Source organism: Pelodiscus sinensis, chromosome 11 (genome assembly GCF_052426305.1).
Source record: "Pelodiscus sinensis isolate ZL-2025 chromosome 11, ASM5242630v1, whole genome shotgun sequence".
Classification (NCBI taxonomy): Eukaryota; Metazoa; Chordata; order Testudines; family Trionychidae; genus Pelodiscus; species Pelodiscus sinensis.
Window position 1 is genome coordinate 7,016,234 of NC_143062.1, and position 27,049 is coordinate 7,043,282.

Sequence of the window (27,049 nt, forward strand, 5' to 3'; positions counted from 1 at the left end):
TTAGCAACTCAACCCTTTTACTGGAGAGACAGACGCTCTAGCAGAAGAGGCCCCAAGCCAGTGGGGCTGTTGCTGGCCCCGGGAGCAGAACATGTGATTTCCTGAAGGCCCAGCCGCTGGTGAGGAGAGCACTGCTTGGTGGCAGTCAGCTGCTGGAGGGGGGCGGTTGGCACTCGTTGCCAGGCTGTGAGATCTAGGTGGCACCTGCTTTGGGCAGAGTGCCTGGTGACACAAGCTGCTCCCAGCAGCGGGAGAAAGCTGCTTAGCACAGCGTCGCCGGGGGTGGGAGCAGCCCGTTCTCAAGTACGGAAGGGTTCAGAAACGCGGATCCTGCTGAGGCAGTCTCTAGCGGAGCCCTGGTCTGCTGTATCGCATGGACAAGGGCTTGTCTGGCTTCTGTTCTAAGCGGGGACTCTGACTCAGATTGCTGGCCTGCCTGGTCCCGCTTTGCAAGGCTGAGGCCTATGGCTGCACTTTCAGCTCCTCTTGGATTTTCTTCAGGGCATCAGCCATCAGGTTGCAAGCTTTCTTGTGCTTCTGCCAGTGCTGCACCTGGCACGCCCTGCAAAGGGGAAGGGACGGAGCGGGAATGGTAGAAAGGAACACATGGGAACTGGGTTGGGGGCTGGGATGCACTATGGAGGCCTTCACCTCCAGGGCACTGCTTCAAACAAGGGCCGGCCAGTGATGAAAAACTGTTCTCCTCTAGCCACGCCTCGGGCTGTGTGAAACAGAGTGGGGGGATCTGTAGCGGGCAAGTGCCTGTAGCCACTGTCACTGAGTGGCCCCTCAGCTACGCCCAGCAGATGCCAAGGACCCTGCGCTCCCACGCCAGAGCTCTCCCTCGGTGTAGTGAAGCACAGGCGCTGAGGAAGCTAGGCTGCTGCCGCTGCTGGGATAAACAAGGGACTCTGGCTCTCAGCCCAGCCCCTCCAGCATCGGCCCAAAATGCACTAGGCTTCTCATAGCAGGGACCATGCAATGGCTGCTGCTGCCCCAGCGTGGGACATAACTGACCCCGGAGGATACGCCTTGTGGGGCAAGGCCAGCAGAGCCCACCGGTCCAGTGACGCTGTGAATTCATGCACTGATTGGAAACTCCCTGGCAGCCATGAAGCCCAGGCCCACGGGCTGCAGCATTACTGGCACAGAGACCAGCCAGGGCGGCTAGACCCAGCAACGTGAGCACCACGTGCTCCAGAGAAAGGACCAAGTCCTATGCTGCTGTGGGCAGGCCCTGCAGGAGGCCTCTGGTACCAGCTGTGCCCAGGGCGAGGTGAGATGCCAGTGACGCCCTGTGGGCAGCCAGGAGCTGGGACAGACCCTTCCCTGCTCTGCGTCATTACCGTTTGCAGTACCACTCGTTCTGGCAGCGAGAGCAGCGCTTGGTGGCCTCCAAGCCGCACAGCCCGCACTTGGGTTTCTCTGGCGCAAGAGCCTCCATCACGTCCAGGTTGTAAGTCTGCGCCCACCTGGCCGGGGGCGAAAGCAGGCATCAGCCCCTGGCACAGACTAGTGATGTCCTAGCAGCCTCCTGGCACGAGTGGGAGATGGGGACTGGCCCTGCAGGGCTAGGGGCTTACCGGCAAGCTAGGCCTTTCAGCTCATCCTCTGAGGGGCTGAACATGTGCTTGACCTGGTGCTTGGCGATGGCCTGCCACTTCCCAGCATTCTCTTGGGCAATGCGGTCCCTGATGACAGGAACCTGTCAGGACAGCAAAGTGGGTGAGAGGAAAGTCCTGTCCCAGGATCGGGGGTGCCTCTGGGGCAGGACATGCTGGGGCCAGCGGAGTTCAGTCTGAGCCCTGCTTTGTGTTCCAAGGGGTGTCTGTCTCCAGTTCTACCTGAGGATCCCTTGCTAGGTGATGAGAACTTGCGTGAGAGCAGGAAGTGGGTGTGTGACGGAAGATGTGGCTGATCTGGGTGCAGGGGAAAGATGTGACAGAGCCGTGTGTAACACACATGCATGTGGTGAAGGAGGACGGTCTGCGTGGGGGGTGGAGGAAATGTATTCGTACAGAGCTGTCAACGTGCATGAAGGGCTGAAGGAAGAGGTGACAGATCTGCTACAAGAACCACTCGTTGCCAGGGTTTATGGAGAAGCCTCCAAAGCATGTGCCTCCTAGCTGCATGGGACAAGTCAGCCGTTAGCAGCATTTATTCTGGGAGGTGTGCTGATCCCCTGGGCCCGCTGCATCTTCCCAGTACAGCTGCCCCCTTCAATTCTCCCCAGTCCCTCCTCTTGCCCCACTCTCCCATGCCAGCCCCAGCCTCACTTTTCTCCAGGAGGACAGAGGCGATGAGGCTTGTGGCAGAGGGGATCAGGTGGAGTGAAACAAGGCTGTGCCCCTCGCTAACCCATGGGAGTGAGAAATCAGTAGCAGGGTCTGACCACCATACTCTGACCAAGCTGGGGGGGAAGGGGTGCCCTGAACCCAGCGCTCCCGAGTCTCTTGCCCGATTTGATCCTTCCCCAGAACTGAGAACTTGTCCCATCTATCGTTTCTTGGAACAGAAACACCCTGACGAGCCCGCCAGTGCCAAAGAGCAAATGCCAGCCAAGAGCAGCGCCCGGGGCTCAGGCTACAGCAGAAAAGCTGCTGCTTCCAAGGTGCGGCCGCCCCCGCAGAGCAGAACGGCCACGCAGCAGTGGGGAGAGGAGGGCGGCTGTCTGAGAAGCAGCATGGAAAAAGCCTTTTTCATCATGGCCTGGCACAGCGGCAGTGGGCGAGCTCATCGGGCAGGATGCGTGCTCAGCATGTGTGACTGGAGCTGGCTTCCCCCGCCCACTCAAGATGCTGAATCCCAGTTACAGGCACAAGGCAAATGCTGCAAGCAGAAAGGAGACCAAGGAGGAGATGAGAAGAGCAGCTCGGGTAAGGGCCAGCCACACGCCCTGCCGAGCAGTGGCTGCCAGCCCTGCATTGCTACCTCTCTCAGAGCTGGCCAGATGTGGGAGCAGAGAGCGACTCCACAGCTACCCCCACTCCATCCTTGCCGAAATCACCAGCTCCAGAGAAAGGACCAAGTCCTATGCTGCTGTGGGCAGGCCCTGCAGGAGGCCATCCTTGCCGAAATCAATCATGCTGCTTGGCTTACTGCACAGCTTTCTCCTCTGCAGCCTCCCAGCCCTCTGGACTCCATCCTGCGCCCAGGCAGAGCTGTGCGGCCACAGTACCCCGCTGTCCCTCTGATCAAAGGCCAGGTCAGACCACCCTGGTATAAATCCCCTAGAGCTGACAGTGTAATGTCTCTCTCCCTCCTCCCTGTCCCATCTCTCCACTCATCTGCAGCCTCCTCTGGCCCTGCACACAAAGCTGCCACTCTGGGTATAAGAGCCTTCTCATCTGTGGCTCCACTTTCCCTTCTCTTTGCAAATTCCACCGGAATACCCGTCTCCGCCGCGCCAGCACGTGCCTCTCGGTGCTCTCCCAGCTAGCAGTAAGTGCTCGGAAAAGCACATGAGCTACGTTTCTGTGAAGGGTGCAGTACAGACTAACTACATACACGTGTGCTACAAACCAAGGATGCCGCGGAGCCCTGACTTAACCCCCACTTCCCAGCTCTCGAGGGGAATTTAATGGAAACATCAAGACACTCGCAGGGTCCGTAATAGGGGACTCTTCCTCTGGGCCTCCTGTGCGTGTGGAAGGGAAATTAAGAGCGATGGTAAACAGGGACTGAATTGTTACCGGGAAGCAGCAGCTGACTCCCCTCCACTCAGACACAGTGCTAGAGCGTCAGTGTGACCCTGTTAATAACCCAGTGTTGTGAGCTGCTGGCTGCTGCCTTCTTCCGCAAAGCAGACGCTACTGGCACGGGGTGCGGAGAGCAGTGCTAGCCAGAGCTGGAGTCTGTGCAAGACTTCCGTCCAGGGGCTGCGTAGAAGAACAGGCAGGCACAGCTTGGCCCATGGTACTGATAGTAGCTGTGTACCTCACAATCGCCAGTGTGTGTGTAAACTCACACCCCCTGCTGGGGGCTGGGCTACTATCTCCATTGTTCAGATGGGGAGCTGAGTGACTCAACCAAGGAGACACAGGGAATCTGTGGCAGAACAGGAACTGAACCAGCGAGGGAGGCGCCCTAACCACTGAGCCATCCTCCCTCTCCATAATATAGAATTTCACCCCCGGGCTCTAGTGACTCGGGCTTTGCTCTCTCATCACCATCACAAGGGCAAGCTCCCAGCTCTCAGCTGCCTATGTGGAAGCCGGCCCCTCAGGGGATGGCCTTGGCAAAGCACAGGCCCACAGGGCCAGTAAAAGACGAGTGCAAAGCACAGGGGCTGGGCCAGGGCATGTGCCCTCTCTCATCACAGCCCCCCACACCCAAGCAGAGGGAATACGCTCAGCCTTTGGCAACGGCTATCCACAACACAGCTGGAATGGAGGAGACAGACTGGCCTGGGGAGAGGGGCAGTGCTGGAGATACCTGCTCCAGGATGAGGTCCTTTTTGGGTGGACCAGGCTCTGTCACGGCGAGGTGGCTCAGAAATCTCTGCATCTCCACCAGATTTGGCAACTGGTCAATGAGGACATCGGTCAGGAATGCACGGAGCTACACCCAGAGAGGAGAGCGGAGAGCGAAAGGCGAGAGATCAGGACAAGCCACGGAAATAATCGTCTGGTTAAAAAACGAGCTGCCGGGAAGGGTCTCTCAGCAAGGACTAAAATCAGTGACGTTAAGCAGTGTCAAAAGCCTGTGGTACCTGGCATGGCTGGAAGTGCTGTAGGGGAGTGAGGGGTGCTGGCTAAGCTGGGTGGGGAATAGCAGGTCCGGCCTGAGGTGCGTTGGCAAAGCTGTGGGAAGTAGCCCAGCGCTGAAAAGCAGATGTGGGGGGGAGTGTGCTGGGCCTGAGCTATTGATGGGAAGTTTGCACAGTGTCTGCCAGCATGGCACAGGGCTCTAGCGCCCTCAGACTCCTCCTTCCGCAGGCACTAAAGCCAGAAACTGCATATCCCTAGTTAAAGCTCTCAGCCTCCACGCCTGCAAGCCAGGCGCGACATCCCCACGGAGGCGCTGGGTTGGCGGCCCTGGAACCTGATACCCAGGACCAGCAGCAGCGTGAGTCTCCTAGCACACCCTGTCTCAAAGCTGGCCAGGAGAAACTCCACTAGGGCGAGTTCAGCCCGTGTGGCCCTCTCGGGCCTTGGACTCCGCTGAACAGCGAGGAGATAACTCATGCTATGGGCCTCTAAACACGAGTGGCATGAACAAAGAAGCCATCTTGGACCTGGCAACATGGTATTTCCCAGCTTGTGATTCTGGTTTCAACAAGGATATGCCCACCTAGCACATGTCCATGCCTGTAGGAAAGCCCCACTCTTCCCTTCACCTGGGCACCACGCTGGGTACATGTACAGACTCTGCCACTACGTCGTGTACCTTTAGGAGCTGGCTCTTGTTGAAACCATTCAAGTTGTATTTCCGCTGGCATTCTGGGCTCAGGAGGAGGTTATAGAGGGCGATCCACACCTGCCCATCCAGCTTGGTCATCTTCACATGATCTTCCGGAGGTACCACGTGCCAGGCTCCATTCTCAAACTTCTTTAGCTTGCCTGAGATACGCAGCCAGGAAGCCAGAGGGTGAGAGCGAGACAACAGAGAGAAGACGGCCTAGTGGTTAGGGTGCCAGCTGGGACTCACACCAAGGTTCACTTCTCTGCTCCAGCACAGACTGCCTGTGTGAACCTGGGCGAGTCACTTAGTCTCTCTGTACCTCAGTTTCCCTCTGTAAAGTGGGGCTCCTAACATCTCCCCCACAGATGTGAGAGGAGAAAGCCATTTAACGGTTGTAAGGTGCTCAGAGACTGGTGAGGGGGCTAGTTAAGGACCTCAGGGAGATGAACGGATCTCATGGTGTTATAATCTGTACAGGCTCCCAGGAACACATACCGCTAAGGGAGCCGGGCAAGGAAGAAATGCTGCTGGGCTGGCATGAGGATATGGAGCGACCCACCCCAAGGGCGCATGGGGGCTGGCAGTGCCCTCTTCATCCTTCCCCTGTTATGGATCCATAGGATGAGACCTAAGCCCCAGCTTTTCAACAGTGCCATGGAGGAGTCCCTGCTGTACTGCAGACCCTCGGGGCATCCCGCTTTTCCTTCAGGGTAGGCCCTGCAGCCTCACCACCACCAATCTGGCTTCAGCTCCCCAACTTCACGCCGTGAGCCTGGCCCATCTGAGAGTGGCTCCGTGGCCTGTATGCCCTGCAGGGCCCTGGGCACCTCCACCATTGCTAATACATTTAAAAGGCTGGCGCACAGCAGGGGGAGACCTGGCGCGTCCTGGCTCGCGCTGGGTCCCCCGCAATGTACTTCTGGCAGGCTCTTAATACATTTCAAAAGCAGAGGCATGGCATCTGGGACTGGGCACGAGCCGGTCCCGCTACCCCCACCTCCCCTGGAGATGGTACTGCATTACTTTTTTGCTCTTTTACTGCATTGGGGACAGCAGCTTGGCGGCTGCCAGATTCAGATGAGAGAGACCACAAGCAGGGACCATTTTGGCAGGTGAAGCACTGCAATCCCATGTGAGCGGCGTCTGCCCAAGAGCTGAGTCAAAGGGAAACTGAGGCACACATGCAGGAAGTGGTCCCTTGGACTTGGCTAGGAGGGGAGGGAGAGGGAAAGCCAGATGGAAATCCATGTGGAAGATGGAGAGTGAGAATGAACCTAGGGACAAGCTTTTGGCTATTTCTCCCTTTATGGGAACCACCTATCAGATGGGCTCCAGGGGAAAATGCTACAGCCCCATGGATGCGCTAGTCTGAGCTCAGAATTCGTACCTGCTTCGCGGCGGCTCCATGGACAATGCTCCAGGAGCTCTACCAGCAGACAGGGCAGGTTGTGAGTGTTAAGCATCCGTGTCAGGGCACTCAGGGGCAAACTGGAGGAAAACGAGAGGAACTAGTGAAAACACCAATTGCAAACAATGCAAGATCAGTACAAACGCTCCGCAGAGCTCTGGGGAAGACACAAAAGTGACAAAATAAATCTCAGTCACACCAGGGGCATTCTTGAGGATCCACACAGCCAATCACCTAGCATGGCAGGAGCTACACACCTGGGTACTAGCACCAGGATCCACACACGGCCAGCCACTGGGCACCACCACATCCCGACGCGGGTGCTAGCTTTGATCCTTTCAGGTGCTAGGTGGCTCCACAAAGCAAGTGTCCAGCGATACTCCCTCTGGGAGCCAACAGCCAGCCACTGAGAGAGGAGGAAGCACGCAGCAGACCTGGTGCGCGGGCTGCACATCCAGCTACTGTGTACAGCAGGCTCCAGACACCAGAGCACGAGCGCCAGAACAGAGGCTCCCAGTCCCTGAGCACAGGAGGCCTGACACATAAGAACATAAGAACTGCCGTACTGGGTCAGATCAAAGGTCCATCTAGCCCAGTAGCCTGTCTGCCGACAGTGGCCAGCACCAGGTGCCCCAGAGAGGGTGGACCGAAGACAATGATCAAGTGATTTGTCTCCTGCCATCCCTCTCCAGCCTCTGACAAACAGAGGCCAGGGACACCATTCCTACCGCCTGGCTAATAGCCTTTTATGGACCTAACCTCCATGAAATTATCTAGTTTCTCTTTAAACTCTGTTATAATCCTAGTCTGCACAGCCTCCTCTGGCAAAGAGTTCCACCGGTTGACTACACGCTGTGTGAAGAAGAACTTTCTTTTATTAGTTTTAAACCTGCTACCCATTAATTTCATTTGGTGACCTCTAGTTCTTCTACTATGGGAACTAATAAATAACTTTTCTTTATCCGCCCTCTCCACACCACTCATGATTTTATAGACCTCTATCATATCCCCCTCAGTCTCCTCTTTTCTAAACTAAAGAGTCCCAGTCTCTTTAACCTCTCCTCATATGGGACCCGTTCCAAACCCCTAATCATTTTAGTTGCCCTTTTCTGAACCCTTTCCAAGGCCAAAATATCTATTTTGAGGTGAGGAGACCACGTCTGTACACAGTATTCAAGATGTGGGCGTACCATAGTTTTATACAGGGGGAGTAAGATATTCTGGGTCCTATTTTCTATCCCTTTCTTAATAATTCCTAGCATCCTATTTGCCTTTTTGACCGCCACTGCACACTGCGTGGAAGTTTTCAGAGAACTGTCCACGATAACGCCAAGATCTCTTTCCTGATTTGTCACAGCCAAATTAGCTCCCGTCATACTGTACGTATAGTTGGGGTTATTTTTCCCGATGTGCATTACTTTACACTTATCCACATTAAATTTCATTTGCCATTTTGTTACCCAATCACTCAAGTTTGGTGAGATCTTCTTGGAGTCCCTCACAGTCTGCTTCTGTCTTGACTATCCTAAACAGTTTTGTATCATCTGCAAACTTTACTACCTCACTGCTTACCCCTTTCTCCAGATCATTTATGAATAAGTTGAAAAGGATTGGTCCCAGGACTGACTGTTGGGGGACACCACTAGTTACCCCTCTCCATTCTGAAAATTTACCATTTATTCCTACCCTTTGTTTCCTGTCTTTTAACCAGTTCTCAATCCAAGAAAGGACCGTCCCTCTTATCCCATGGCCATGTAATTTACACAAGAGCCTTTGGTGAGGGACCTTGTCAAAGGCTTTCTGAAAATCTAAGTATACTATATCCACTGGGCCCCCTTATCCGCATGTTTGTTAACCCCTTCAAAGAACTCTAATAGATTAGTAAGACAGGATTTCCCTTTACAGAAACCATGTTGACTTTTGTCCAACAAATTATGTTCTTCTACATGCCTCACAATTTTATTCTTTACTATTGTTTTTTGACTCATTTGCCCGGTACTGAAGTTAGACTTACCGGTCTGTAATTGCCAGGATCGCCTCTAGAGCCCTTTTTAAATATTGGTGTCACGTTGGCTACCTTCCAGTCATTAGGTATGGAAGCCGATTTAAGGGATAGGTTACAAACCACAGATAATAGTTTAGCAATTTCCCATTTGAGTTCTTTTAGAACCCTTGGATGAATGCTATCCGGTCCCGGAGATTTGTTAACATTAAGTTTTTCTATTTGTTCCAAAACCTCCTCTAATGACACTTCAATCTGGGACAGTTCCTCAGATTCATCACCCACAAAGGACAGTGCAGATTTGGGAATCTCCCCAATGTCCTCAGCCGTGAAGACTGAAGCAAAGAAATCATTTAGTTTCTCCGCAATGGCTTTATCGTCCTTGATTGCTCTTTTTATATCTCGATTGTCTAGGGGACCCACAGGTTTTTTAGCAGGCTTCCTGCTTCTAATGTACTTAAAAACATTTTGTTATTTCTTTTTGAGTTTTTGGCTAGCTGTTCCTCAAAAAAAGTTTTGCTTTTCTTATTACATTTTTACACTTGATTTGACAGTGTTTATGTTCCTTTCTATTTATCTCACTAGGATTGGACTTCCACTTCTTAAAAGATACCTTTTTGTCCCTTGCTGCTTCTTTTACATGGTGGTTAAGCCACGGTGACTCTTTTTTAGGTCTCTTGCTATGTTTTTTAATTTGGGGTATACATTTAAGTTGGGCCTCTATTATGGTGTCTTTAAAAAGTTTCCATGCAGCTTGCAGGGATTTGGCTCTAGTCATTGTGCCTTTTAGTTTCTGTTTAACTAACCTCTTTATTTTTGTGTAATTCCCCTTTTTGAAATTAAATGCCAGGGTGCTGGACTGCTGAGGTGTTCTTCCCACCACAGGAATGTTGAATGTTATTATATTATGGTCACTATTCCCAAGCGGTCTTGTAACAGTTATCTTCTGGACCTGATCCTGCACTCCACTCAGGACTAAATCGAGAATTGCCTCTCCCCTTGTGGGTTCCTGCACCAGCTGCTCTACGAAGCAGTCATTTAAGCCATTGAGAAATTTTATCTCTGCTTCTCTTCCTGATGTGACATGTATCCAGTCAATATGGGGGTAATTAAAATCCCCATTATTATAGAGTTCTTTATTTTGGTAGCCTCTCTAATCTCCCTCAGCATTTCAATGTCAGTATCGCTGTCCTGGTCAGGTGGTCGGTAATATATCCCTACTGCTAATTTCTTATTATTGGAGCATGGAATTTCTATCCATAGCGATTCTATGGAACATGTTGATTCATTTAATATTTTTATTTCATTTGATTCTACATTATCTTTCACATACAGTGCCACTCTGCCACCCACCCGGCTTGCTCTATCCTTCTGATATATTTTATATCCCGGTATGATTGTGTCCCACAGATTTTCCTCATTCCACCAGGTTTCAGTGATGCCTATTATGTCAATCTCCCCCTTTAATATGAGATAGGTGAACTAGAGTATCTTATTAGTCAGACTCCTAGCATTTGTGTAGAAGCACTTTAAAAATTTGCCACTGCTTATTTGTCTGCCCTTCCCTGATGCATTGGATTACTTTGTATGCGGTTTTTTGTCTGCTCTAGCCCATGGTTTGTCCTCTCCCCTCCTCTCTTTCTGACTATAGCTTAGATAGTCTCTATCAATGGATTCTCCTCTAAGAGAAGTCTCCCTTCGATTTATGTGCATCTCCGCACCAATTGGCTTTCCTCCATCTCTTAGTTTAAAAACTGCTCTACGGCCTTTTTAATGTTTAGTGCCAGCAGTCTGGTTCCACCCTGGTTTAGGGGGAGCCCATCCTTCCTGTATAGGCTCCCCCTCTCCCAGAAGTGTCCCCAGTTCCTAATAAATCCAAACCCCTCTTCCCTACACCATCGTCTCATCCACACATTGAGACTCTGAAGCTCCGCCTGCCTACCTGGCCCTGCACGTGGAACTAGAAGCATTTCCGAGAATGCCACTATAGAGGTCCTGGATTTCAGTCTCTTTCCTAGCAGCCTAAATTTGGCCTCCAGGGCATCTCTCCTACCCTTCCCTATGTCATTGGTACCTACATGTACCACGACCACCGGCTCCTCCCCAGCACTACACATAAGTCTGTCTAGATGCCTCGAGAGATCCGCAACCTTCGCACCAGGCAGGCAAGTGGCCATACGGTTCTCCCGGTCATCACAAACCCAACTATCTATGTTTCTAACAATCGAATCACCCACTACTAACACCTGCCTCTTCCTAACAACTGGCATTCCCTCCTCCTCAGAGGTATCCTCAGTGCGAGAGGATACCGCAACATCCTCTGGGAGGAGGGTTGCAACTATGGGATGGTTTCCCTCTGCTCCCATTGAATGCTCTGTTCCCTTGAGACTTTCATCCTCTTTAAGAGCACTGGGGCTCTCGGAGTGGAGGTGGGACAGTACTACAGTGTCCCGGAAAGTCTCATCAACATAGCTCTCTACCTCCCTTAGCTCCTCCAGTTCAGCCACCCTGGCCTCCAAAGCCCGACCTCGGTCTCTGAGGGTCAGGAGCTCCTTGCAACGGGTGCACACACACGCCACCCGGCCACAGAGCAGGTAATCATACATGTTACACTCAACGCAATAAACAGGATAGCCCCCACTCTGCTGCTGGGCTTCTGTCTCCATTTTTCTTATGAATAAGTTTAAGTATAATCTTGGCTTCTTTTTAAATCTCTGGAATATAGATTATTCTAAGAGTTATGTTTTAAAGAAGGTCAGAAGTCACTAGCGCCCTCTAACCTCCCCCTCCAAACTCCCTGTTAGCTGCTCCTGGTCGCAAGCTCCCTGGTCGCTGACTCACAGACTTATTTAGCTCTGGTAGCCCCCTCCCCCCCGGACTGAGGATCAGCCTATTAACAGAGGCTTCTAGATTTCAAACTTTTTAGAAGTTCCTTCAAACCAACCAACCAACCAGACAAACACAAGCTCAGCACACAGCAAATAACTCCCCCCCGCCCCACACACACTACAGACAGCCACTTACCACAAGGGTCCCGTTTTTACTCCTCTTTTACCTGGAGAACTCCCTCTCCAAACTCCCCGTTAGCTGCTTCTGGTCACAAGCAGCAGAGCTGTGCAGCGAGCCTGCCCCAGTTCCTAGGCTTGGCTCCAGATTGGCCGAGAGCCAGCTGCTTACCTGTCTACCTGGTCAGTGATGAAACGGAGCACGGAGAGGGCCCTCAGGGAGATCTCAAACTCCATCACCTCTGCCTGCTTCCGCAGGTCCTGCAGGGTGAAAGCACAGACCCACAAGCAGGAGGAGTTAGGAAGCCCAAGTCACACCGGGCTGATTCCTGCCCCAAGGCCACCTCATGCTGCAGCCCACAAACACCTCTCAGAGGACAGCGCCAGAGAGCTGAATGATGTGAGTACTCCTGAAGGCAGCAGCTAGTCCAGGCTCCCCATGTGAAGCATGCCATCGGCTGCTGCTGGCTATCCACACACAGCCAGGGGGCAGCAGGGCAGGCCTGATGCTGAGAGCTCAAGGCCAGCCCAGGGAAGGACTAACTGCCCTGATCCACCATTTGAGAGCGCCTAATGTCAGCATGGCCCCGGCACCAGATATCCCCTGCTCCCAGATCGTGTCTGTCAACCCCAGGTTCACCAGCCTGCGTCTGGACTCTCCCCACGCAGAGGGGCACAGATGTCAGGGTGGGTGGACGGATATCAATTAGCCATCACAAAGTGTAGACTTGAAATTCGGCAAATGTTTCTAACTGCAGGAGGAGAGACGCTGGGAGCAGCCTCCCACGGGGAGCAGGGGGAGCAAACCCCCTAACTGGCTCCAAGCCAGAGCTCGATACGTTTATGGTACGAGACAGCCTGCAATGGCACGTAGCCAATTTCCAGAGGCCAGTGATGGGACACAGGATGGGGAGGGCTCTGAGTTACGACAGAGAATTCTCTCCTGGGGTCTGGCCCACTTGCTCAGGGTCTAAGCGACAGCCAGATTGGGGTTTGGGAAGGAGTTTTCCCCTTGGTCAGATTGGCAGAGACCCTGGTGGTTTTTTGCCTTCCTCTGCTGCTTGGGGAACTTGCAGGTTTAAATTAGTGTCACTGGAGGGTTCTCTGCAACTTGAATCACGGTGACTCAGCCACAGGCTCAGGGTCTATTAGAGGAGTGGGGAATGAGCGAGGTTCTGTGGCCTGCAGTGTGTTGGATGGGCCCTCTCCCCCAGCTGGGGCAGCTCTGCGCAGAGCATCATGCGTCCCCGGCCCAGAACCAGACTTCCTGGCTGCAGCCTGCCTTCGTGCCGCTGGCCAGGATCCACCTGAGGATCCAGGTAAGCCTGAGTTCCCCCTCACCCGGAGCCTTCTCCCGTACACCAAACCCCTCATCACTGGCCCTAGCCCTGAGCCCTTACCCCCTCCTGTACCCCAAATCCCTCATCCCCAGAGCCGTTTGTCATGATATTGGCCCGGTCCATCACACCCTTGCACCCCAACCCTCTGTCCCAGCCCTAAGCCCCTCACCCCAGCCGCATCCCAGAGCCTGCACCCCCAGCCACAGCGCTAACCTCCCTGCACCCCCACCCTCTGCCCCCTTTCACATCCAGTCTATTCTCCTCTTGGAATCCGCCCAGAACACACAGTTTTCAATACTGCAATAGCTACGACTGTCGTTCTCGCTTGGACTACCTCCAAGGGTAAACAGAAATGCCCCGTTGGGACACACATCCTGGAAAACATCCCTACTGTTCCCCAGTCCCATGACTTCCTCGAAGTTTGGGCGGGAAGCCAAAGGGTGAATGCAGTTCCTGAGACCACTGCTGTGGTGACTGTCTCTCATTTTAAAGCCATTTCACCAAATGATTCTGTGTCCTGTTTACAGAGGAGAATGTTAAGAGATGAGAAAAAAACCCCAAATGCACAATACTGTCTCATGCCAAAAAGCAGCTGAAAAAGCAACAAGATCAGGAGCAACAATGTCACATCCAGAGTCAGGACTGGCTCAGAAGGCTGGATATGACCTTTTCCTCCTTAGGTCAGTGGTTCAAAACCGGCCCAGGACAGCAAAGGCTGAGCTGTTACCATCTCCTGGGTTGGATGGCCCATGTGAAATGAGTCTTAGGCCAGTTTCAGATAGAAACCCACCGAGATCGCAAAGAACACAACTGCAATTAACAGGACTGGTTCCCTCCCTCCTGCTCTTCGCAGAGGGGTCACAGAAACAAAACTGTCCTCTTACCCCAAGAGACAGTCTAATACGGTCATGGTTAAAGCACCCTTGTCGGACAGAGTAGGAAAACTCTTGCTGTTTCAGCTCCTCATGAGCCACCAGAGAAAACAAATCACCCATCAAGAGACTTCCACCAATACCGAGTTCACGCAGAGGAATGGCCCGATAGATTGCGCCTGTTCATTGGGTTTTGGATACGAGGCCTTCGCGACCATAACAATGTCTAATGTTTCCAGGTGTTCGGTATTGACCCGGACAGTCCGGTATTTTCGCCTCCCATCCGGTAAATAAATTCAGGAAATACCGGACAACTAAAATGTCTGGTATTTTCTGTTTTTCTCCCTGCCAGGAGGCGAAAATACGGGACACCTGGCAACCCTACAACACACTCGGCAACTGGGCCCAGCCCCTGGCCTCCCTGCTTACCGGGGGGAGGAGGGGAACGGGAACCTCAATGAAGAAAACAAGATGGCCGCCAGCAAAAACTCTAAAGGACTGAAGCAAGGGGAAGCAATGCGTTCCCTGGGTCTCAGTCCTCAATGGCTTCCTATCCCTATTCTGACTGCACGCGCTTAAAGGGGCCATGCTGTTTTAATGCGGTTTTATTTTATTTTTTGCTTAACTCTCGGGGTCCTTTTTTTTTTTTGTTCAACAACTTTGGTCTTCCCCCCTTTTTTTTCCCCCTCAACAGAATTTTTCCCCAGTGTTTTTTTTTTTTTTTTTGGGGGGGGTGTCGGTATTTTGGTTAAACCATCTGGCAACCCTAACGATGGCCTTTCCCAGGCCTGGACATGTCAGACAGACCTGCTAGAGGTTGAGAACTGACACTTTTAACCCACCTGCATTGATGAGGCACTGGCCAGATCGTCAGGCAGAAGCTTTTCATGGGCTGGGAACTCCCCGTTGGCGCTTCGAGCTACTAGCAGGGTCAGTTTCCGGTGGCTGTAATCGATCAAGTCCAGAATGGTGTCCTCAGCAGATTCACAGATTTCCTATGAAACAAGAGGGTGGCAGAGTGCTGTTTGAGAGAAGGTATTCCCTCCAGAAAGTTCCTGTTTCAGATGGCCTTCTGATTAGAAGCCACCAGTCCAACTGGAACAATACCTGCAGATCTCAGTGTCACAGGGGGCTGATTGAGATCTACCTTATGGCTTCAGGCTGAACATAGATACGGGGCAGAGTTTAGGTCATTAGAGTTGCAGTAATTCTGCATTTCCATTTGCTCAATTGTCTGGGGTTTTATGTTTTAGCTTTAAAGTGGCAGAACTGAGATTAGAACTAGGGGAGGGGAGGAATCTTGGGACAGGGTTTGGTCTGTGCCCCAGCTTGTCACAGTCTCCTGAGAGGGATAGCGTTAGCATGCCAGGCTCCAAGGACCCCCACAATCCCACAGGGACAGGACTGTGACCTCCAAGTCTGGGCCCCGTCTCTTTCTTCTGGCTCCCAGCAGTGAATCCAGCCAAGCCAGAGTCCTGGGGGAGACTGTACCGTAGCTCTTCAGGGCGCAATGCTCTCAGGGAGAATTTACAGTGACACAGGCAGCCTTTAAAAAACAAGGTAACTATCTACTGGGCACGTGGTGCAGGAATCTGGAAGCCTTAGGAAAATGAAGGTTAAAGTATAGTCCCTTTTGCTCAGGCCAGAGCCCCAGACAAGCTGTGGTGAATCCCACATTCTGGGTTTCCCCCCTAGTCTGATCTCCTTGGTCAGGTTCCAGGTGAGAGTCCTGACTCCTTCCAGAAGCCCACACTATCCGCGCTCCTCCCACCTTCCAGTCCTTTGATCGGAGCTGGGGATGTACCCAGCTTCCCTGCCGAGAGGGGGGAATCCATCCATTCCCCTCTGGGATGCTGGTTGCTAGGTGCCAATGTCCTGGTAACTGGGTTTTCCACTGGCATCTCAGATCTCCTATGGAGTCAGCCTCAGTAAGTCCTTTCTTCATGACCCATTCGGGCTCAGAGAGGCCAGCAACACACATCCACCTCTCTCTTAACCAGCCCTGACAATTAACTGAGCTCCTTCCCCTTCCCCAGGTAGCCAGCCAAACTATAGTGGAAACCGAGGCGCACATAGGACTCCTCAAAACACTACAGAAAATTCACACTTCATCACAGGTCTGGAACCTACTCCCATGATCTGCCCACTACACCAAGCTGCCTCTGTACTTGCAGTTTGGGGAAAGGTTTGCCTGTTTCATACATGTGTCCCAACATCACATCTGGGATTTCCCTGTTCTGGGGCCTGCTGAATTCATCTCTTACCTTGTGAAAAAACACTGTCTCCAGGAGGTTGATAATAGAAGCTTCATGGTGCAGCTGAGGCAAGGTGGGAGACAAAGCAAAGGTCAGAGGAGCGTTATCTAGAGTGCCCATGGTAATATGCAACCAGCCTGCAACCGAGGTAGCCCCCAACAAAGGTGAAGTCAGAAGCCCAGCCAATGAGGCAAATTCAACCCATGGAGTCCTTAGCCAGGTTCATCTTTAATACAGATGCATGGCCTGTGGAAACTACAGGTCCCAGCAAGCAATGCTCCATCATCATTTGAGGGCAGGCTGGAGGACTGCGAACTAGAAGCCCGGACCTCTGGATCACTGCAAGCGTATTGTGCAAACGGTACCCCCTGGTTCCTGGCATGTGGCCAGTATGATCCCTTTGCGGGGGGCAATTATTCCTGGCTTCACTAGAAAATGCTAGTGCACTGAGGGTATGTCTATACTGCATTCCTCTTTCGAGAGAGGAATGCAAATGCAGCCGAGAGAAATTGCAAATGAAGCGCGGATTTGAATTTCCCACGCTTCGTTTGCATAATCGCGTCCGGCCGCTATTTCAAAATACCCTATTTCGAAATAAAAAACGCTGCGTAGACGCGGTTATTTTGAAAGGAACCCCTTCTTTCCAGATAAAGGTTATTTGAAATAACGAAAGAAGAGGTTTCTTTCGAAATAACCACGTCTACACAGCATTTTTTATTTTGAAATAGGGTATTTGAAATAGCGGCCGGATGCGATTATGCAAACGAAGCGTGGGAAATTCAAATCCGCACTTCATTTGCAATTTTGCTCGTCTGCATTTGCATTCCTCTCTCGAAAGAGGATGCAGTGTAGACATACAAGAGACAAGAGTGTCCTTTGCTACTAAGATCTGTCCCACCACCAAAAGGGCCTGCGAAGGCATTTCAGTGAAATTCTTGAAGTGTCAAAGGCCACCACTTTCCAGTCACCCTGAAGATTTCACAAGACATTGGTGGTGGCCTCAGAGTGCGTGTACCAACTTGTGCTGGTGGCCACTCTGACAGTTTTTCCTAAAACACTGACTTAACTTTACAGAAAATAAATATGGACAAATACACATCCAAATCATTGTAATTTATTCATGTAGGTTTTTATTGCAGAATCAATAGTAAAAATAATATAGTTGTCTCTGTTCTTTACTAGACCTACATAGAAGAGAAACAAATAATGGATTTTGCACTTTCCTGTCTTTTTTGTTGTTTTTGGGGTGTGTGTGTGTGTTTTGTTGCTTTTTAAAAGTCTCTGAGGAGTACTGTGGCACCTTAAAGATGATTTATTTACCCATAAGCTTTTGTGGGTAAAAACCTCCTCATCAGATGCAGGAAGTGGAAATCAGAGGTCTTAACACATATATCCCAATGCTTGTGATTTAACATACATATATAATCCAAATCTTTGTGAGCTCCACTCCATGCATCTGACAAAGTGGTTTTTACTCAGGAAGGCTGATGCCCAAATAAATCTGTTAGTCTTTAAAGGTGCCCCTGGGCTCCTCCTTTTTGCAGATACAGACTAACAGGGCTCCCACTCTTGGGGTATGTCTACACTACCACCCTAGTTCGAACTAGGGTGGTTAATTTAGTCATACGAACTTGCAAATGAAGCCCGGGATTTGAATTTCCCGGGCTTCATTTGCATGTTGCCGGGAGCCGCCATTTTTAAATGTCCGCTAGTGCGGACTCCGTGCCCGCAGCTACACACGGCACGAACTAGATAGTTCGGAATAGGAAGCCTAATCCGAACTATCTAGTTCATGCCGTGTGTAGCTGCGGGCACGGAGTCCGCACTAGCGGACATTTAAAAATGGCGGCGCCCGGCAACATGCAAATGAAGCCCGGGAAATTCAAATCCCGGGCTTCATTTGCAAGTTCGTATGACTACATTAACCACCCTAGTTCGAACTAGGGTGGTAGTGTAGACATACCCTGAGACTCTAAAAGACTTGTTAGTCTAGTTCGTGAAAAGTGAATTGGAGGTTGTGGCCAGACAAAAAGCCCCAGGTGGCAGCAAGAGACCACGGTAGCCACATTTGAGAACCGCTAATCCAAGAGATCCTACCAGATGTCAGGAGATGTTGCTGTGAAGATGCCTGAAAGCCCTGCACATCACCATGTTATAGGTGGTGGTGGAAGTTTGTGCAAGTTTGTTCTTCTACATCTTCCTCCAAAATATCCATCTTTGACTGCTATCATAGCTACAGAATTGGACTAGAGAGCCTTTTAGTGTCTACTGCTAGCACAATTCCTAGGAAAGTACCTCCTAGCCAGTACTAGCAAGTGGCCCTAATGGAAGTATCCCGGGGAGACAGGATTGTGGCAGGATTTCTTAGAATCCCAAAGACCATACCGGACCGTCTTTCCTCCACACACATGCTGGGTGCATACTGCGCAGTCCTGTCAGTCAGCAGCACGAACACCTGTGAGCTGTGCTAACTAAAAGGCAATGAAACTCAAAGTAGAAAAAGACGGTTTCTCAGTTTTTAGAACCAAGAGATTTTTGTGGCGTGTTAAATGGCCAGAATATCATATACGTTCAGTGCTTGAATGACATGTAAGATCACAGCCCTGAGAACTTTTGGTCATTCATGGTTCTATGGCTGGTTTTAAAGGGGCAGCAGTTACCCCAGTGCCCTGGCCAAAGTCTAGGAGAGGTGATCATAGTCTATTGGTTGTCAAAATTTCCACTGTCATCTCAACTGGATAGCAGATCCTTCCTCATTCCCTAAGTTTACGTTGTGTTCTTATATGCTAAACAGCTGCAATGTTCCACCACATGGGTGGCTACCTTTCAGAAGGGGGGGGGGGAAGGAGTGATCCTTTGTAGTCAAAGCATGTAGTCAACCTGTGGAACTCCTTGCCAGAGGAGGCTGTGAAGGCTAGGACTATAATAGAGTTTAAAGAGAAGCTAGATAAATTCATGGAGATTAGGTCCATAAAAGGCTATTAGCCAGGGGATAAAATGGTGTCCTTGGCCTCTGTTTGTCAGAGGCTGGAGAGAGATGGCGGGAGACAAATCGCTTGATCATTGTCTTCGGTCCACCCTCTCTGGGGCACCTGGTGCCGGCCACTGTCGGCAGACAGGATACTGGGCTAGAAGGACCTTTGGTCTGACCCAGTACGGCTGTTCTTATGTTCTAAGTTCTTTGGGATTCTTGAGAAGAAAGGTCTTATGTAAATAAGGGTATAATATTAATGAGAGTTTTGCCTGTGAAAATGATTCACGTGCAGCTACTGCAGTGAAAGCCTTAACGGGCTATGGACAAGGTGTCTCGTGAAGCAGGCCTGCTGGAGCAGAAGTGCCATGCAATGCTGACATCCTAGATCATGGCAGTGCACTAGAATATCGTGCAAGTTTGTTCTCCAAGAGCTCTCTGTACTCACCACCAAGTAGATGGGAAAGGTGCTTTTTGGCTTGAAATCCTCCAGCTGGCACAGCACAGGGAACACCTTGTGCTTCCAGATCTCCACAGAGATCAATTCCTCAATGAGAATAGGGACCTGGCCAGAGGAGTAAAGCACAGAAAGTGAAACCTATCAGGCAAGAGAAAAGGAAGAGAGAAGCCAAGTGCCGTAAGAGTATTTTAGTCCTAGAGAAGAGGATGCTGAGACACACAGGTTTGTTGCACTGATCATCTAGGTACTTTCATATGCCTCATCATCAGACTATCTGCTTCATCCATTGACAGTCATTTCTGAAATCAGTATCTGCCCCCACCTTTCCATTGGGTGAAATGGGACAGCATATCTGGTGCAGGGCAAGGAGGGATTCAGAGTTCAAATAATCTATTTCCTAATATAGCAGCAACATTTCAAAGGGACCGAATTTGTAACTGAGGTAAGGCTCCACTGATTTCAGGGTTACATCGGAGCCAAGTGCAGCCCTTGATTGTATAAGCAAGACCCAGTTTGTTTAGCAACAGTCTGCTCTGGTGCAACCAAACCTCTATTTGGCATTCAGTTCAGGGGTCCTTTGTACCCAAAATGTAGACAAACTGGAGGAAACACAGGGGCTGAGCAGGGAGGAGAGAACAAGAGCCAAAGGTGTAACAAACTGAAACTAGAAAATAAGGCACGCATTTTTACCAAAGGATGGAACAATTTATCTAGAGAAGTGGTGGATTCCCCATGACCTGAAGTCTTTAACTTACAATTAAACAATATGTGCTAGCTCAGCCATGAGATATGGGTTTGATGCAAGAATCACAGTGGCCTACCTTAATCAGGATGTCAGATGAGATAAGAGTGGTCCCTTCTGGACTTAAAATCTATCTATAATGTGGCTAAATGACTGAGGCCCAGGGAGCAGTATGGAAGAGTGCAGATGCCAAGCACAGAGAGAACTTGATTAGGCTCGTACAACGGAGTGCTTTGGACAACAGAAAATCAGGACTGCAGCGCAGGGCACATTTCCTGACTGAGGGGTGAATCAGGCTGAGGAGTCACCCCGCAAAGAGGCAAGAGCTCACTTGGCCCAGGCACTGTAGGGGGATGGGTTGGGGGGCTGGGGGATGGGCTTGTGGAGCTTCCCTCGTGCCCAGGGTGCTCAGTGGTGCCCCAGCACCCACAGGGGCTCACCTTGGCATGGCTCACCAGCAGCTCGAGCAGGAGCTGCTCCTGGCCGGTGGAGGCGCTCAGGATGGCCTGCATGTTCAGCTTCTCCAGGGCCTCGTGCTGCCGCAGCCACCTGCAGAGGGGAGCCCGTGTCGCCTGGCCATGGCCTGCCTGGGACCCAGCTGGGACACGGGTCCCCCTCCGACAGACCGACCCCCGGGAGGCTGCTCATCAGATCCCCAGAGAGTGGGAATGGGGCACCCCCCCGGGGCTCCCCCGCCCCCGAGGAGCAGCCCCCCCCTCCCGGGACTCCCCCGCCCCCGAGGAGCAGCCCCCCCCTCCCGGGACTCCCCCGCCCCCGAGGAGCAGCCCCCCCCCTCCCCCGCCCCCGGACAGCCCCCCCCCTCCCCCCCCCGACCCCGAGGAGCAGCCCCCCCCCCCGGGACTCCCCCGCCCCCGGGGCTCCCCCCTCCCGGGAACTCCCCCGCCCCCCGGGGGCGGGGCCCCCCTCCCGGGACTCCCCCGCCCCCGGCTCGCACCCCTGGCCCCCGGTGTCTCGCAGCGGGCCGCTCCGCAGCGCCTGCACCAGCGCCTCGGCCTCGCCGGGCAGCAGCAGCGCGGCCGCCTCCGCCATGGCCCACGCGTCGCCATGGAGACCGGGCGCCGGCCTGGGCGGGGCCAGCGCGCGCCCGGCTCCGCCCCGCGAGCCGAGTCCCAGGGCCCCGCCCCTTGCCTGGCAGCGCGCGGGGTGGGCGGGGCTTGCAGTCAAACTCTCCAGCCGACACTCGGGGGTGGCTGCCGCAGGAGCATCCCCACCCCGGCCACGCCCCGCTCACCCCCGCGGCGGGGGGAGGGGCACAGGAGCTACCCGCCCCCAGCTCTGAAACAATCTAGGCCAGGCTCCCACTTGGAAAAGTGCCTGAGAGCGGGGCAGCGCCTCCCCCCGCCCAGCCCTCGCCCCGCCCCCGCCCCCGCCCCCACTTTCCATCCGCCACCGCGCTGGGAATGCACCGACGCTTCAAAGGCCATTGGATCAGTTTTATTGCCACTGACTCACTCCTCTCCCGGAGCCCCCTTTACCGAACCCGGCTACTCCGCTCCCACAGCCCCCTCTGCTGCTGGATCGGGGCAGCCTCACTGGGCTGCGGGGAAAGCGTCTAGGGACAGAGAAGGCAAAACAATCCCTGCTTCTGAGAGTGGAAACCACCCCCCTTCCCTGTAACACACAGACTCAGGCTGGTCCCCCGGTGGGGGTCTCTGCGCCACGACTGAACACCTTCCAATTCCCATGACAGCGGGGACGGAGTTCGTGCGCGACCAAGGCTGGCCCAGACACCGTGGAACCGATGATACCAGCGGCACGTGGCAGAAGCCAGCTGGCTCGCACACGCTTTGCACTGAGATGCCGGAGCCATGCTTTGCTATTGTGGAGCAATGCAATTGCTCTCCGAGCAGCGTTAGCGGAAATACGCCACCCCCCTCTCCTCCAGAGGAGCCCAGTCACTTGAAAGAGCCACAGTCTGGGCTCCGGGGCCATCTCCAAGCGGTGACCAGCTCCGCCTTCCAGCCCCCGTGTTCTTCTCTCCACGCGGCAGGACGCTGCCTGTCCCCGTCCCAAGAGAGATTCACTTCCAGCAAACAATGATGTTGGGATCGTTCTCCAGCCTCTCGTCCAGCTCTCGGTAGCTCATGCCTGAGGGAGAAGCAGAGAGCAACAGTGTCAGAACCAGCCCATCTTTGGCACTAATGCAAGTCACTGTTACCACCCATAGGGCGAGGCAGGCACCAAGGTGAAGTGACTTGCTCACAGCAGAACAGCTGGATCGTGCCGGATTGAGAGCTCCTGCAGACTTGCTTTGATCTGAAGCCTGGCCCGAGTTAAACCACCGATTCTGGAGTTTGCTTCTCCCAGCCTGGTCACCGGAAAGCAGGGCTGAACCGGAGATCTGGCCCTACGGTGTGATCCTGGCTAGCTCGGCGATTATCACTTCTATGTCAATGGCCATGTCAGACAAAAGCAAGAGGCCATGGAGACTGGCACTATGCCAGTGTTCCCCGTCCTACTTCACCAATCTCGCCTGATCCTCACCTCCAGCACACTCACTGACTGCAGCCTTCCCCTACAACGCCTCCCCCCGACGCCCAGCACGTGGTCTTCCATTTCCGTTTTAGCCCTTCCCTGTCTCGCTAGTACAGCCGGTAATCGCACTGGCTCAGGCATCCCCTCCTGCACCGTCACCTTGCCAACCCTTCTCTTAGGCTGCTCCCAAGCAGACGCTCCAGCACACCAACAGTCCAGTACGGGAGACTCTCATGACTTGCAGAATCATTGTTCACAGTTCCGTGTATTCTCGGGGCTGGCCTGGCCTGGCGCGGGTGGGGGATGGCAGAGGCCAGGAGCGGCAGGGAACTCATCACAGCTCCCGGCCCTGGTTCCCCACAGATATCAGGAGCCACAGCTGAGTTCCCCATGGCTCCCAACCCCTGCAGTGAGTTTGGGAGCTGCAGAGAGCTCCTTGCGGGGCCTGGAGCCGCAGCGGCTAGTATTTGGGGATTTCGCCATTGGCGGTGGTACCAGGAACGCGTGCACTGCGAACGGTAGTTTTCCTGTAGCCGAGATGTGGGCAGCCATTCATTCAGCGGGGATCTGAGCCCACCGCATTCGTGCTATACGTGGGGCGTACCCACTCTTAAATCCAAGTCTCCAGAGGGAAAAACTCTCATCCAGTCCCCTCCTGAGGTGCTCAGCTCTCCAATCCCCTCCCTCTGCAGCACAGCCCTTTCCATTGGGCCTCGCAGAGACGGCCAGGAGCTGCTCTTTCTAGCACACGGCAGAACTGTTTGTTCTGCATCCGCTCCGGGCTGCAGGCATCTATTCGCCGTGTGCAGCGCTGCCTTCGAACAGCAGCGACCCTACTGCCAACGCTCCAGGGTTTTGCTGTTTCAACAGGACTCAAAGGGAGAGGAACACAAATATCCAATGGGTTCTGAAAGGATCTGCTTCGCCGGATCCTCTTCTGGGGCTAAGCTCCCACCATCAGGCTGCAGCAGGGATGGGAAACGGCTCTCGGCTGGGTTTGTTACGAGGCCAAGCTAGGCAATGGCTGCCAGTTATTTCATTTGATCCGGTAGGTTTGTCCAGTGCCTGGCAATTCCTGCATATTGCTGCAACTCCCACAGCAGCACAGAGCCGAAGGCAATGGGGCCCTGACCCTGGCTCTGAGGGCCAATGCAAATCAGGGTAGCGAGCCTTACGGCCAGGAGTGGCCTGAGGCCGGCTGCGGCAGCTGGCGCCCCAGGAGGAAGTTGCGATCGGCACCCCTGCCTGCATGGCCGTGATGTCATCATCAGGTGCCCCAGGCCGGCGGCACCCTAGGCTACTGCCTAGGCTGCCCAGGCTCACGGGCCGCCCCTGCTTACAGCCCTTGAACGAACACCCCTCCCCTGCTGCTGAGCCATCCCTGGGCTCTCCCCTCTGGCTGCACAGCCGGGCGCCGGTACCTGTTTTACAGCAGATCTCATCGTAGCTGTGACAGCCCGTGTACAGTCGTGCCGGGTGACACTTCTCGTCCCGCACTATCTTCACAGGGTACTTCTGGAGCCGGCGGATCAGGCCCTTCATCAAACCGAACTGGATGAGCTTCCTGAGGGGGGAACGCACTGCTCTCAGAAGGGCTGCCGGCCCGGGAAACCATTCACCTGCCGCATGGGAGCTCAACCCCCAGCCCAGCCTCTCCTGCTGCTTGAGCCAAGCCAGAAGGCTGAACGGGCGGCCTGCCAGCAGGCTTGGGGGCTACAGGTTGAAGAGAAGGACCTGACGACATGACCCAGCTGGGGCTGCTGGGCTGGCAGGAAGTGAACCAAAATCACAGTAGGATTCTGAACAAGGAAGCTGCTAGAGCAAGGAGCAAAGTCAGGAGACCTGGGGTCTGCTCCTGCCTCTGCTGTAGTTTCACTGTGACACCCTGGGCCAGTCACCCTGCTGCAGTGCCTCAGTTTCCCCATGAGTAAAGATGGGTGAATGATACTGAGGGGAACGCCCTGAGCTAGCCCTGCTACCAAGCCCCTGGCTGCCCGTATCGCTGCACCCCTGGCATTCATCCACACTTCCAGGGCCCCCTCCTTAGCAGCCTCTGACCTTTCCTCCACTCTCTGGAGCTGCAGGGTGTAGCGGCAGATGAGGTCTCGCACGGTCGTGCCGGGGCTCAGCCCGCAGTAGAGCTGGAAGACGTCTCTGAGACTGGCTCGCTTGTGGCCTGTGGGGAAGAGAGACACCGCTGCCGTTCCTCAAGACAGAACAGGGATGGCGCGAAGGAAGAGGCTGCCCTGGAGAGGAACAGGATCTGGCCCCGCTCTAGGGTCCTCGAGGCCATTCCCACGGCGCCCACAGAACTACGGAGCAGCCTCGTTGTGCTCTGCAGGTTACGTGGCTGGGATACTGAGCCTGGTTAGCTCCCCTTGAAGTTCCTCCCAGCCATCCCTGCTACACCACTCAACCCCTTTGTCAGAGCATTGACATGTTAATCAGCCTGGGTTAACCTCCAAGTCCCTGCGTGAGCAAAACCTAGGGAGAAGGAACCCCACGGCTCAGCACAGGCTCTCAGTCCCTCCTAGATCTCTGCCGGCATATCCTGGGCCAGCACACTCTTCTCACATGCGCCCAGTTCAGGCCTGCTGTACCTTGTTTGGTGACGTAAGAGAGACATTCTTCTTGGAGGCATTTATCATCCACCAGATCCTGGATTTTAGGCGTGGTACAGTACACATTGGAGTACTGGGAAGCAATGGGGAGAGAGAGGAAACACCTGTTAACCAGAGGCAGGAGAGTTTTAGCTCTGGGCCTAGAATTTAAGCCAAACAATACAAATAATTTGGTGGGGCCAGCTCAGGAGAAGCAGCTGCTACACAGACCCACCACCCAGCTGTGTGACTGGCATGTGACTCTGCTGTCCTGGAAGCAGCCACTATAGCGCACAGGGTACAACTGCACGGCAGAAGCACAAGATTCTTCCCCTTCCAAAATCTGGCGTCTTTAGCCAGGGATTCTGCTCGGCTGAATTCGACAGCCACTGCTGCCCCACGCGGTGGTGTGTCCTGTATGCAGCCCCCACCCCACCAGGACCAGAAACCAGGGGCTATTCAAAGAACAGGGGGGAAATGTAACAGGTTCTGTGGACTCGAGTGGCTCAGCTCCAGGGACATGGGCCAAGACAACAGCTGAGCTGCGGTTCTCTGCACCAGCCTGCCACTCCCATGCTGTTTTGTCCTAGGGGCTGTCAGTTCAGTAGTGGGATGGTTTTGTGCTGTGCCAACATGGGGCCAGCAGGCTGCTTCCAAGAGAGACCAAATCTCCAGAGGTGAAAGGTCAGACAAGCCAGGCCAACAGGCTGGCTGGACTCTTTCGTTCCTAGTCATACCCACCTGCAGTATGGAGACCAGCGTGACCACCCCATAGTACCTGCAAGACAAGCAGCGAAATGTTAAAAACCTCCGAGTAGAGTCAAACGCCGACCTCTTCCCCAGAGCAAAGCCCCCTCAGCAGTGCATGAGGTTTGCTGCGCCCCACTAGCCACAAACCGGGTTTTCCATAACACGCCCTCTGCAGGAAAGAGCTTTTAACGCCGCAGGGAACGTCTGCTAAATTCAGAGACCTGTGCATCAAGAGAGGACGGGACGCAGGGCGAAAGCCAGCTCTGGGGGCGAAGAGGGTGGGTGTGTGTGTCGAGGTGAATTTCCGGGCCAGGAACCTGCCCTTCCCAATGCCCACACAGCACTCACAGCAGGTTCTGGATGGCGATTCGCACCAAATTGAGCTCCACGTCGGCTTCGGCAGAGATCTTCTGGACGTGCCGAAATCCATCAATGTACGGCAGGATCTAGGCAGGCAGCAGGTGAGAGTTGTCAGGCCACATTGTGGCAAACCTCACGAGAGACTGGGATGTCCAGCAGGGACTCACTGACCGGGACACCACCGCCACGGAGGAGAAGCCATGACCCAACACAATGAAATGCCATCACCACCACTGCACGGGTCACTATGGGGCGGGGTATCCTCACTGCGTGTCGCACTGACAGGTCTGGTTTCTCTTCCGTTCAGCTCCACGGTTCCTGTGTTTACCAGGCGTTGTTTGGGGAGAGTCAACACCCCTGCACTGGTTTTACCCTGGCGTGACGT

The 27,049-nt window shown here is 53.5% G+C and overlaps 2 protein-coding genes across 11 annotated transcripts in view; both read right to left on the minus strand.

Moving 5' to 3' along the window:
• Positions 1-22,067, minus strand: ZMYND10 (zinc finger MYND-type containing 10). Of its 4 annotated transcripts, none has more exons than XM_025189499.3 (12): positions 21,932-22,067; positions 20,899-21,007; positions 19,705-19,821; positions 16,295-16,348; positions 14,873-15,025; positions 11,991-12,079; positions 6,791-6,891; positions 5,389-5,561; positions 4,435-4,560; positions 1,584-1,705; positions 1,347-1,472; positions 1-562 (listed from the first exon to the last, which is right to left on the minus strand). In XM_025189499.3, the coding sequence occupies exons 2-12, from the start codon at positions 20,968-20,970 to the stop codon at positions 463-465; spliced, it is 1,233 nt and encodes a 410-aa protein (XP_025045284.3). In that variant the 5' UTR covers positions 20,971-21,007; positions 21,932-22,067; the 3' UTR covers positions 1-462. The 4 variants fall into 4 exon arrangements, with proteins under 4 accessions (XP_025045284.3, XP_075795623.2, XP_075795625.2 ...); XM_075939508.2 differs by lacking the exon at positions 21,932-22,067 and adding an exon at positions 21,414-21,788; XM_075939510.2 differs by lacking the exons at positions 1,584-1,705; positions 21,932-22,067 and adding an exon at positions 21,414-21,800.
• Positions 21,899-27,049, minus strand: part of NPRL2 (NPR2 like, GATOR1 complex subunit) — a 14,498-nt gene continuing 9,347 nt past the window's right edge. For 6 of the 7 annotated variants that reach the window (XM_075939515.2, XM_075939512.2, XM_075939514.2 and 3 more), the window contains 6 exons: positions 26,653-26,750; positions 26,296-26,332; positions 25,555-25,648; positions 25,013-25,130; positions 24,376-24,518; positions 21,899-22,567 (listed from right to left, as the gene is read on the minus strand). In XM_075939515.2, coding sequence (XP_075795630.2) covers positions 22,500-22,567; positions 24,376-24,518; positions 25,013-25,130; positions 25,555-25,648; positions 26,296-26,332; positions 26,653-26,750 — 558 coding nt within the window. In that variant the 3' untranslated portion in view covers positions 21,899-22,499. Of the gene's footprint in view, positions 22,568-24,375; positions 24,519-25,012; positions 25,131-25,554; positions 25,680-26,295; positions 26,333-26,652; positions 26,751-27,049 lie in introns of those variants that run through there. The other variant, XR_016350408.1, reaches the window with a different exon arrangement.